At 37.5% G+C, this 13,572-nt stretch overlaps 1 protein-coding gene across 1 annotated transcript; it reads left to right on the top strand.

The window, feature by feature from the left end:
- Nucleotides 1-13,572, top strand: LOC139136259 (somatostatin receptor type 2-like). The gene is made up of 3 exons (XM_070703986.1): nt 1-505; nt 8,424-8,716; nt 11,018-13,572. The coding sequence occupies exons 1-3, from the start codon at nt 85-87 to the stop codon at nt 11,621-11,623; spliced, it is 1,320 nt and encodes a 439-aa protein (XP_070560087.1). The 5' UTR covers nt 1-84; the 3' UTR covers nt 11,624-13,572.

Genomic DNA, 13,572 nt, shown 5'->3' with positions numbered 1-13,572 from the left:
TAGAAATTGGACACTCTTAACAACACGTACAAATAGGATAAAGACGTGAGAGAAAACGAAGCTGACAACACTCAGACAGAACAAATGCTGAGTTCAACTGAATCGACTATGAACTATACCAGAGATATCACAATATTAGACCAGACTGTCTTCGACTCGGACCAATATCGAGCCTCATCCGAAGCTGTTGGAAAGATGTTGAACTTGACTGTAGATGCCAATCAGACAACAATTATCGAAAGGAGTGAAATTCCGTCAGCAAGTTCCGAAGAAATGATTAATTCCACTATGCAAAGCCTTAACACTACATCTGCTATGGCAACAGTGGGCTGGACAACTCTTGAACAAAAAGGAACTCCTTCTGGACACGTCCAATACGAAATACCTTTCCTGACAACTGTCTGTGTTGTCGGCTTTATCGGAAATCTTCTTGTAGTGGCGGTGTATTCTCAGAAAAAGGCGCGACGGCACAATTCGTCACTGTACATATTGAATTTGGCCATAGGTAATGTATAACATTTCACAGCTGAGTTTACCTCAGCCCAGAACTTTAGAATACACGTCAGGACGACCATGCACGGTATAGAAATATGATAACTAATATGTGAAGCAAATACAAATAAACAGATAAGGGTTATCTTATCAGGTAAAACTGCATAAATAGAAAGAGATGTAATACTTTCTAATACCTGCCGAATACCTTTTCAAAAACTGTATGACTCTTGGTGATATGTGTGTTAGACAATACAACATCTGTTACACACATTTTGAAGTGTTTAATTTATGTATTGATCTTTCATGTAAACCGTCCTTGATAACAAACTTTGAAATGTTGACATTTTTTTTTGATTCAGTTTATCTCAAAACACACACACAATTTCTTTTAAACAGGCCAGTTGTCCAATGGGCTCACACTATTAAGAGAAATATCACCTCACATTTGTCACAAGAAGCAAAACAGTTAAAGTTTTGATAAAAGATGTGTTTTGACAGTAATCGGCACAGATATTTAAAAAAAAACTAATCTCGAAAGTAGAGTGTTCGTTACTGTCGATTGTGTGGATGTTAAACATTGCGTTGTCGAAATACCAGTTTTCTTGACATTTCAGCGATGCAGCTCTCAACTGGAATAAATTGCATCTCTGACATTTTGATGATGTTACTTATCACTGTAACACAAAGCTATGGTTGATTTATTTGACGGCGTCGACAATTGCACCTGTATTCTTGTCATGTTAACTGTTTGGGATAATTATGGTAAAAGATCAGAATGCACATTAATGGGTCCATTAAAGACGCTGTGTGCTTGGCGACTTTGAGTTGAAGAGTGGAAAGAAAGATATATTCGTTCAAAAATATATTTTCCCTCAGTTGAAGGTTGCCTATTTGGTTTTCGTCATGATAAATCTATCATTTCAGATTACTTGTCTTTCAGCCGGTTATAATACGCCTATTAGAATACTTGCGTATACTACTTCCAAGTTACAATTACACAGCTCAAATACGACAACTACTATCATAGTCACCCATTTGAATTTACTAATACCTTTACTAATAGTTTGCATGTAAAATTGGGTATTTTTATAAATTTGACACTGTGCAAAATAAAAGGTTTCGCAACGCTGTACATTTGCCTTTAAAGGGGAACTGAGTGTAAAACGGCGTAAATACAAACTGAATGGGCGCTACTTACGACCTCATAACGATCGAAAGTGTTCACAAATTTTAGCTCAACTATATCTGTTGAAAGTGTGTATAATTTGTTGCACGCACCAGTTTCTTTGCCTTCGCTACGAAAAATCGCAGTATATCAATTACCTAAGCTTCTTTTCAAAAAATAAGAGTAGAAAGTGTAGCGACAGTGTGTGTGTGTGTTTGTGTGTGTATGTGTGTGTGTGTGTGTGTGTGTGTGTTTGTGCGTTTGTGCGTTTGTGTGCCCGTGCGCGCGGGCGCGCGATTACTTCATGTAATATAAACATTGATGCTGTGACAGTGGTCGGACTACAATCGGAGTCGGTCGGAGTCGTATTTGCGCACTCTTGTATACTCCATTGGTTTTTTCACATTGATGGATATAATGTTGAAGTATTTGTTCCCATGGTTATAAAATAATTAGACACATTCACTTTATGCGAACCCCCCACCCCCACCCCACCCCGGAGTCGAACTGCCCAAAGTTACGGTGTGAACCTAATTCAAGCGTCACGTGCCAAGGTTCACCTCTCATAAATTACGATTCACGTTCTGCAGTTTAAGCAAGAAACAGATGTATTTTCACGCAAATTCCTGTCCAGTCCCTTAGCGTATTTAACACGTCAAACACGTGGATCGATTATGTGACTAAATATTGATCGCGCGATCTATTTGTGCAAAACAAGAAGGACAATCCATTTACAAGATACATATCGACACTTTCTTATCAAAACATCTATTTGTGTCAGATTTAAATTTGATATATCTTAAGGACAAGACCAAGTTAATCTGTGCAAGGAAACTGTAGGGGTGATTGGTTACTCAGTTTTCGCAAGGACAAGTTCGTGATGGATGCGTCGATTTTCAATAAAACAAGTAGGCAAACAAACAAACTAACAAACAAACAAAAAACAAACAAAGTCGTTCTAGGAGCGATGAAAAGCTCTAAGGGACGGACCATTAGATCTTGGGAGGGGGGGTGGTCAAAAACAGAAAAAAAAAATTTTCAGAGCAGAAAGTTAGGAAAAAAAAAATCTTCAAACTAGTTTGCAAAATAAAAAAAAAATAAATAAGAAGACAAAGGCGTAAAAAAAAAATCTGCAAAAGTCTTTAAAATTTTGAATTTTTTTAGATTTTACCGACAGAAAGCAACTTTCTGTATTTTTAGTACATCCTCCCGGCACATTTTTAATTTTAATTTATACATTTAGAGTGACTGTATCCCTTATACTGGAATTTGTGATTATCTTATCTTTTCAGGACTTTTGTATTCTGATCACTTGAAAATTATGAAATTATAGAGCCTGTTTTCTACTTGTTTCCTGCGTACAAACCAAGCAGGTACACTGGTAAAACATTGAAACTATGGTATGGTTGTCAAGACAGAAAATTTTATTTGCCTTTTAAGATCAAGGTAAACAGATGCAGGCCACATCAGTTTCATTTTTTTCCCAGCATTTTATTGCAATGATGAATGCAAGAATGGGTGAACAAGTAGAAACACGTCAATAATGATAAAACAACATATCAAGTCATTACGTATTATTTTGCTTTTAAAAAGGCATTTTCAATTCTTTTTTCTCAAAAAACAGCCTCAAAAAACAACAGCAACACATGTTTTAACATTCAACAATACACTACGTAGAATGCCATCTATCCAACAAATCCCAACACAAAAACGCACAAAAGGGTTGAACTTTGAAAGTTTCTCAATAGCAAATACTGAATAACTCTGCATGAATAATCGTTTTTGTGTAGCAAATTTCAAAGAAATTGGACAAGCCCTTTCAGAGAATACAGATTTTTTGACCATGAATGGCATAAATTGCCCTAAAAAGACAAATATTGAAATTTCAACACATCTATACACATCAAATCAATTTGGACATGCTGCTACAGAGAAATAGATGTTTTGATCAAAAAAGGGCAACAATTGCTCTAAAAACACAAATATGCAAATTTAACTATATTATTTAGCTTATTTTAGCTTCTCACTTGTCAAAATCAATTGTAAATCATGAGATATGCATGATGTTTGGTGGAGTGAATGTAGGCATTTCACCACGCAGTAGAAAGGGAAGCCAGGAAACCAAAATAGTCAATTTTCAAAACTATAGGAAGCTACTGAGGAGCAAGAAGACCATGTTTCAGAGGAAGATGTGTAATCCGAAAAAAATGCTCCCAAAGTGCCACCAAATAACACCATTTTAATCTCTATTTTTCAAAAGCTCCAACAGCAGGAGGGGACACCCCCTCCTGACCACCCCCCGCAAAAATACTCCCCAAGTGCCACCAAATAACACCATTTTAATCTCTATTTTTCAAAAGCTCCAACAGCAGGAGGGGGACACCCCCTCCTGACCACCCCCCCGCAAAAATACTCCCCAAGTGCCACCAAATAACACCATTTTAATCTCTACTTTTCAAAAGCTCCAACGGCCCCTCCTGACCACCCCCCGCAAAAATACTCCCCAAGTGCCACCAAATAACACCATTTTAATCTCTTTTTCAAAAGCTCCAACGGCCCCTCCTGACCACCCCCCGCAAAAATACTCCCCAAGTGCCACCAAATAACACCATTTTAATCTCTACTTTTCAAAAGCTCCAACGGCAGGAGGGGGACACCCCCTCCTGACCTCCCCCCGCAAAAATACTCCCCAAGTGCCACCAAATAACACCATTTTAATCTCTATTTTTAAAAAACTCCAACAGCAGCAGGGGGACACCCCTCTCCTGACCCCCCCCTCCGTGACCGCTTGTGTGGCCGCTTGTGGTGCTTGGCACCACATCTTTGCCCTCTTTATGTTCAGACGACGAGGGGGACACCCCCTCCTGACCACCCCCCGCAAAAATACTCCCCAAGTGCCACCAAATAACACCATTTTAATCTCTATTTTTCAAAAACTCCGACAGCAGCAGGGGGACACCTCTCTCCTGACCTCACCCCCCCTCCGTGACCGCTTGCGTGGCCGCTTGTGGTGCTTGGCACCACATCTTTGCCGTCTTTATGTTCAGACAACGACGAACTAAAAAAAAATTATAAATCTGAAAATTTACTCTGAAAAAAAAAATTTGCACAGCTAATCTCAATTGGAAAAAAAAAATTTCAGAAATTTACAATAGTAAAAAAAATTTTTTCACAATTTCATTGTGACCACCCCCCCCTCCCAAGGTCTAATGGTCCATCTCTAATCTTATCATGGTACCGCTTACACATATTCAATGCACTCACAAAGAAGTTAAACAACTTATAAGGCGGGAAATGTAACGGTTGTTGTACAAATCAAAGATTAATATTGAAAAGTAATAAGTATTCTCGGGAATATTTTTATTTGAAGTCAAATCGTTTGTCAAGATTGCACAAAAATCATACATTTGATTTTCTTCTTCAAGTATACCACATGGAAGTCACCCCGTTAAAAAGAATGCCTAAAATGTTCCTCGTCAACTTTTAGTTCACTGAAACCGCTCTCAGTATGACGAACGTACAGTTAGCTGCATTAAGAAAAATACTTCCCAGACATTCTAGAAAACATCGCTGTGCTTTAATTTTTCATTTCAAGCTATTAAATTCTTCATTCATAGGACACACTTTCAGAGAAATTACGTTTTGGGGATTTATCATTGCTATGTGAAGTCTTATTTCTATACTTGAATGCTTGAAGGATTGGTACAGAAGTTAGCAATACAAGACGTGTTCGCCAAGGAAAATACGATACAGCATTGAGATATAGATGATGTCATTTCAATGGTCAATACTATGATTTATCCATCTGAAGTGAAGATAAACTGCAAACTCTGCTGCCATTTCGCAAGTTGAGCTTTTTCTGAAAATGGAACTGAAACCAAAGTAGTGCGACAAAATGGATACTTTTAACTTTGTACGTCAATGTTTCGTTGCGTGAGTGATCACAGTGGAGCAACCTATTTACAGCAAACAACTGAAAATTCTCCAATAAATACATTTGCACACTCCCAGAGTGCTGCCTGGTAACCAACTGGTATCATACAAACATAGAAAATCTGTCAGATGAATGACTTAATTTTTTCTAACTCATATTGAAATGTTTTAAGCTGTAAACTCAGGAATATGCAGCAGTGTTATCATATTACTGCCATTTCAATTAATTGCAGCTTGACTGAAAGAGCACTGCCAGCAATATAAGTATGCATTACACATATACAGGTCGGTGTTGATAAGCTGAATACTGAATATTTCAACATGAAAGAGTGAAAAGGAAGAAATTGGGGTCGATTCAAAAAGCAAAAGTACTGAAAAAATATGATATGAAACTTGTAGTTCAATATTGTTGGCTTTAGATGTTCGGTTATATTATAGTGGGGGATTTGAATATTTTGATCATATAGAAGACGATTTGAAATGTGTTTGAGGGTATTTTAGGGGGATCTAAAAAGAATTGAGATTCCTCCAGCCCCCACCACTTCCAATTATTTGTAAATGTAGCAAAAAGCGATAACGTAGGATGCAGTTACTATAACAACTATCAAAAGACGCAGTCTTGCACGTCAAAATTTGTACCTTATTAGTACGTAGCAGAATACTTCACAATGTTTTGTTTCGAGGGCGTTCTCAAACTTTCAATCCCAAAGATTGTCAACGTTTGTATAATAGTTAGACTGTTGGGTAGTGACCTATAAAACACGTTGCCAAACAAGGGCTTTGAAAATTATTTTTGTTTCTAGAGATTTGTCGGGAGCTCTGTTCAAATTTTAACGAAATTGGAATGCGTACATTTGCTATTTGAAAAGGTGAGTTACTTTGACAGCGTTCTGAATCCATAGTCAGGGGCACTGGTGGGTATCTTCAATTTCCTGATGATTCCACTGAAAGTCAGAGCAGCTAGTGCATTTTCAAAACTAACTGAACTCTCGTTTCTACGATATCTGTGTCTGAGAACCGCGCCCGCCGTCTGTGTGCCCTGAAGTAGATTATATTGTATTCGCTTACAACTGAAGTCGCATTAAGTCATCTTTTACAGACATTACACATTTCCTTAGCAACCGTCGCCTTGATAATTTAATACTCCGATATCGTTCTGAACCGAGCCAAATAAACAATTTGCTGTCCAGTAATGCTTAAATTGAAAAATATGGGACAGATAAAATTAAAAAGACGAAAGAACTGAAGGTCCATACGTAAATGACGGGATATATTCATGTATTTTCAAGGATTTACATTTAATCCATTTCCAAGCTATTAATACCAGTGGAATAATCCGCACAAATCGCAATGATAAAGTAATCTTCGGCTAAAACTCAAAATATTCAAACTACATGAAGAGAGCGCATAGTAACTGACAAAGAATTATTGAAGGGTACATAATGAAATCTTTAATTCTACAATTTCTACTTGTCTGGCTTTTCACTATGTTTCTGAGATGTTAGTGTCTGACTATCATGTCTGAATCGTGACATTAATCTGATGTAAAAAATATATTTATCACTCCATGCATTGAGGGACCGTTGATAATAAACGCACGCTTGACAAAAGAAATTTTGTGCGTAGAATCGCAAAATACAACCTCTCCACGCCTAAACCAAAGTTGGAAGTGAAATAATCTTTTTACGATCTTATGATTTAATACCTGCTAAATAAACTGCTCACAGGATAAGTAGGATTTTAGACTGTTATAGAATTTTGAACAATGCGAATTTGCACACGATAATTGGAAGAGAGCTAATAGCATGCATTTCCTTTTTTATGCCAGCTATCTACGACCCCTAAAGGTGTTGAAATTGGGACGAACAAGGTTAACGGTAGTACCGAACGAGTACAGTAAAATTTCCAAATGTTTGCGTACATGCTTCCACGTGTTATTCATTTCTTATCAGCAGAATTAATGTACTTCATATCTGCAGTTCCACTTATTTCCAATGTGAAGATTGTCCACTTAAATGTTCAATTAGCGTTTGCACAATGAAGCCAATACATTTTACTAAAAGTCAGAATCTCTACCCCCGCGCCGCATTCTGTCTTTGTATAGATACTCACCCGGCTTGTCTTTTGCCGTCGCCTTACATTAAAGCCCCTATAGCTGTAACTCTTGAAATTTGTCGACCTGAAAAAGGTTTTCTATTTTCTCTGGTTTTCTTTAAATTCTACAGATTTAAAGGATATAGTCTTTTACCACTGAAAAATTTGACAAGTAAATTTAAAATTTACCCGTATTTTGATTTCCCGCCATTTTTAAAAAATTGGTAATTTTACAAAGAAAACATAGCATATGGTGTCCCAGTGGACAATAGTCAGCACTGTGCATTATATTAGACTACTCAGTTGTTTCTATGAAGATTCCGATGCATATATGCACTGCGTATTGTGTTTTTGCTATATTTGCATGGGGGCGTCATTTTATGTTTGGGCAAAAATTATTATCTTGCTCAAAATTGCACATGTAGTCCTAGTGGACATTATATTCTACCTGTATAAACACCCCTCAATAAGTACATTCCCATGAACTTGTTTTAGTTTGGAAGTAAAATAAAAACAATAATGCTACAAGATACAGCTATTGGGCCTTTAATTGTCGGTAATGCATTGATTCAAAGACAGATGGTATGTCAGAGAAACCTGCCGGGCATAGCAATGTATTTTAATTGAAGCTGACTGTGATATTTGATCAATTCTCAACCTTTCCCAAGATGTACGCTCCCTTTAAAAGTAGCGCTTCGAGAATAAGCCTGGTAATAAGTGTTCTGTCTCGTTTCAGGTGATCTCTTGGCGTTGGTCGTTGCAGCGTTTCACGTGACCGAATTTTATCGCTCTACTTGGCCCTTCGTCTGGAAAACAGACCCATCATGCATCATCCACCGATACTTTCGATACGTTGGCTTCAACATCACTGTGTCCACCATGGTTGCCATAGCAATCGATCGATACTTTGCGATATGCCATCCAATGAAGTTTAAGACCAGTTTCACACTGAGGAGGACAAAGGTTATTCTTGTCTTTCTCTGGATTCTGTCGTTGGCGGCAGCCATTCCTTCGATGTTCATGTTCAAGGTACGCTTGTTGCTGAATCCAGAGTTTAATTCTCACATGAATATCATTGTTCTATAAAACTATTATTTATGATTCACATTTCTTAGGAATCCGTTACATAGGACATAAAATTGTGTATTTGTTTTTCTTCTCATGTCCATGATAGAGAGATTAGGTGGAGAATATTTTCTTTTTCATTTTAGGATTTTAGCTCAATATATTATAAGATCCGACAAGTCAGATATTATTAACAAAACACGAATGTGCACAAGCATTGTTTATTGTAACAAACAGCAAAATGACTGAAAAAAAATCCAGTGTAAAGATCCACAATGTGAGTATTTGTAATGCCAATTAAATTGACATTTCCTGCCAGGCAGATATATTGTGAGTTTAAAACGTTAAACTTTATTTTTCTCGCAAAAGCGAAAACAAGGCTTGCTCGGCAAGCCTAAATCGACTCTCACGGGGTTGAGAAACAAACCTTTTCCTTTTTTGGATATTTACATTTTTGGAACCTACAGGGCAGGCACGTTAGTGACATGCTTCTATTGAACCAATCACAAACTCAATACATGTTTGTGACAGAATACCAAAGGTTCAATGACTTACTCCAGGCATGTTAGTGACAGGCTACTGATGCATCAATGAAAGACTATAGGTATGTAAGTGACAGGCGACAAAAGGTTCACTGACAGGCTCCAGATGCCTTGGTGTCTGACTACTAGTTCATCAATATCAGACTCCAGGTATGGTAGTTACAGGCTACTAAGCAGAGGGCTCAATGACTGGCTACTAAAGGTTCAATAACAGAGTCCGAGCATGTTAGTGACAGGCTACTGGTGCATCAATGTCAGACTCCCTACATGTTAGTGACAGACCACTAAAGGTTCAATGAATGGCTCCAAACACATTAATGACAGACTACTGATGTGTCTTTGTCAAACTCAAGACATGTAAGTCTCCTGATGCATCGATGTCAGACTCCACACAATTTGGTGACATGATACTGATGCATCAATGAAAGTATCAAGGCATACTAGTGACAGACTACCTAATGGTCAAATGATTGCTCAAGAGATGTTACTGACAGGCTAATGATGCATTAATGACAGACTCTAGATATGTCAATGGTAGGCTACCAATGGTTCACTGACTGTCCCCAGATGCATAAGTGACTGACAGAGGAGCAAAGTTCAATGGATGGCTACAAACATGCTAGTTACAGGCTACTGATGCGTCAATATTAGACACCAGGCATGTTTTGACAGGCTGCCAAAGGTTCAATTATTTGCTCCAGACATATTGAAGACAGGCCGGTGATGCATCGATGCCAAACTGAAGGCACGTTAGTGAAAGACTACTGAAGGTCCAATGACTTACCCCAGACATGTTAGTGACATGCTACAGATGTATCAATGTCAGATTCAAGCTATGTTAATGACATGCTACGCATGCGTCTAAGACAGATTCAAGATATATTAGTGAAATACTACTGGAGTTTAAATGACTTATTCCAGTAATGACAGGCTATTGATGCATCAATGTCAGACTCCCTGCATATTAGTGACAGGCTATCGATGCATAAATTTCAGACTCAAAGTATGTAAGTGACAGGCTACCAAAGATTCAATGAATGGCTCAAAACATATCAGTGACAGGCTACTGATACTTCAATATGAGATTACGGACATATTATTGTCAGGCTACCGAAGGTTCAAATGACTAACTCAAGACAACCCAGTGACTTGCTACTAATGCATACATGACACAGTCCAGATATGTTGATGTTAGACCACAACGGTTCATTGACATAGTCCAGACATGTTGGTTACAGATTACCAAAAGTCCAGTGACAGACTTCAGGCATATTAGTGACAGGCTAAAACAATAACAGGCTATAAAATGGTAGTGACAGACCGTTTCCTTGCCGATGACAGACGTTAATACGTTATTGCGTTTATGCATTGTCTCTAAAGGAAAGAAAAAGTAATTCTAATTCATTTTGTCTGATATTAGCCTAATCATTAAACAAATGGCGGTAAAAGAAATCCATTTTTAATCCCTCCCATTCAATAAAACTATTTTCCAGATACTTCCAGATACTTCCAGATACTAAGTGTTATTAACTTATCGAAACCCACTTATTAGATGTTCTGTTTCTGTTGCTGTTGAAACTATTCCTTTAGTGTTCACAGAGAACTTGAGTTTTCTGATTTCAAAACTGCACGCATAAAAACCTTTTAAAGTTTTAAAACAATATAACCTCTCTACATTGTACTGTATAAAATCTCGTTTTAATCAGATGAATATTTTTTTCAGGCTATCTACCACACTGGTAACCTTGGCGACACGTACACAGGGAAACTAGCGTTTGCCTGCAAGTTAGACATGCCCGATGGAGACTGGTTTCCGCATTTCAAAGTCTTGTATTTCAATCTAGTTTTGTTTTACATCCCTTCACTTGCCACATTTATTTTAAACATAAAAATTGTCATCGAGGTGTGGAAGAGTAACAAGGGGATAGGCGGTGAGACGGACTGCCGTAAAACTGACTCAAAATTTGACCGTACGCACTGGAAAGTAGGGCGTACGCTGATGATTGTATTCATGGCGTACTTCATGAGTTACGTTTTATTCATGACGCACAACTTACAAATGACTTATCTAAGAGGTAATGCAATCAGACCTATCGCAAGAAATGTTGGTTTACTTCTGCCCTACGGTAACAGCTGCATGAATCCCATAATTTACTCTTTCTTCAACCCAAAGTTTCGCAAAGAATGCTGTAATTTAGTGCTGTGCAGGGGAAAGGTCCATCGAACTCCGTCAACAAACGCTTGCATCATTAGGAAAGGGAGTAGCAGTGAAAATGTGTCGATGACTGACGTATCAATCAGTAACCCGATGAAAATTTGCGATGAGTAAAATAATTTTTCACCCTTTAACGCCTTTTCAAAAAGGAATGTCACCCTAAGCGATATTGAGGTTGTATCTTTAGACTCAATAATTCGGGATCGTTCATGATAAAGTTGACAATATACTTAAAACGGCTTTTTAACGCTGGGCGCCATCATTATTTTGTTCAATTACTTACCAAGATCAAATTCTGTATCTGTGTGATTTTGAATTTGCCCGTAGGTAAGGTTCATTCATTGAGTCCATTTTTTTAAAGTAAACACAAATAAATGCTCACAAAATCACGATAACTTTGAGGTACGTGTGTTAGATCTTTTAACGCCATAGCGTTTGGTTGCGTCTTGGATTAGAGAATTCAACCTGAGGGGATATGGTTCACCCTATATACCGGGATGAGTTGTGAGTCAGATGTCTCTGGCAGAGTGATAGTAGGCATTTCAAACGACTACAATTTCAGTATTTAAAAGTATTAAGAAGTTAGTTTTGTAGTTGATACGACCTAGAATCTGTGTCTATTCGTTATTGTTGTCATCGTTACGACTAAGAATTTCACAGTCTATTAGGAATTTGAAGCCGAATCAGCATATCAGACAAATGCGTTTTGTCGGGCATTGACGTCAAGAACCTGGCCCAGATACCAATATAACCTTAAGGTATCGGTTAGCCGTTGTGTTGATGGCAATGATGATAAGAAGCTTAATCTAGAGATAAACCATTAGATCGATGAACAATCCAAAAAAGCTGCATTCAAGTATCAGCGAATAATTTATTATATCTTACCTAAGAAATTCAAAAGAGTGAATTTGGCCACGCCACTCTGAATTTGATGGCTTTGAGATCAAAGCGTTAATTCTTTCGATTGAACTGTCAAGTATTTGTGCACAGTTCCCCGTCGCGTCTGTCATTGTCGTGATTAAAAAGACCGTATCTACTACTATTCAAATCGTTATCATCACTCGATCGCTTGAAAGTTAAATTTCGTGTTGAATTGCCAAGGACAACGTCAGAGCGTTTGTTTAAAAATGACATTTCAGTTTTCTAAGGTTATTAAAATTGTCTTTTGTGACACTCTGTAGCCGTGCTTTTTCACCTGAAAATTCGAATCTAACGACTCATGAAGGATGTCGTCCTGTCTTTTACGTCGTATCGTATTTGAATCAATATTATATGGATTGCTTGTAATACTCATAAAAGTATAATGACCAGATTACATTATGTACATGCCGAATACACATTTCCGTTTAGTTTTTGCATCGAGATGAGTTCAACTTGATTCCGATGGAACATTGCCGGAGTAAAGACTTGTCATCGCCATAGCAACCAAAGTAGGTTGAAAAGAATCTAGCTCAAAAAGTACCGTCTTAGAAATAGTGTCAGTGTATCGTTCATTCCACACATGCAGGCGGCTTTATGTGCTAACAACACTCTGTGAAGACTGAATAAATTTGATTTCGGTTTTCCTTCCCCGTTTTAGCAAACACATGTATATCAAAATGTATCGCAAACAAGACAAAAAAACAACAAATCCCACTTTCCGAAAAAAAGGAGAAAAGGAGTTTTTTTCCTTTGGAAATGTTCAAAATCAAAATTAGTGAAATGTATAGAAAAACAGGAAAATGTTTAAAAAGTGTATCGAAAATATATTCATGGAATAAAGTTGGTCAGCTAGAATCCGTTGCTTAATGCGGTATGAAAGAACGATACAGCAGTAATCCTATAGTATTTGGCAATTTTATACATTTTCTCGGTCAATAAGAATTCTCAGATGAACATGCTATTTTATTCCATGTCTAGAAGTAATATTGATCAAGCTTCTGTTTCTGTAAGGACGAGTATTCAACAAGTTGCAAGTATAATGTTTTTGTCGTTTTTTTGTTTTCAATGAAGTCACGTTTGATCTCTGTTCTTCTAGTACATTGTTTATAAATTGCTGTTCCTAAAAGAGGAAATAATTCGTC

This window comes from Ptychodera flava, chromosome 7, assembly GCF_041260155.1.
Source record: "Ptychodera flava strain L36383 chromosome 7, AS_Pfla_20210202, whole genome shotgun sequence".
NCBI lineage: Eukaryota > Metazoa > Hemichordata > Enteropneusta > Ptychoderidae > Ptychodera > Ptychodera flava.
This window is presented reverse-complemented; position numbering and strand designations above follow the sequence as displayed.

Excerpts from the sequence above, each read along its gene's own strand:
- LOC139136259 (XM_070703986.1), top strand. The coding sequence starts at position 85 with ATGCTGAGTTCAACTGAATCGACTATGAACTATACCAGAGATATCACA. Across the intron at positions 506-8,423 it reads CATATTGAATTTGGCCATAG|GTGATCTCTTGGCGTTGGTC; the intron begins GTAATGTATAAC and ends GTCTCGTTTCAG. Across the intron at positions 8,717-11,017 it reads CTTCGATGTTCATGTTCAAG|GCTATCTACCACACTGGTAA; the intron begins GTACGCTTGTTG and ends TATTTTTTTCAG.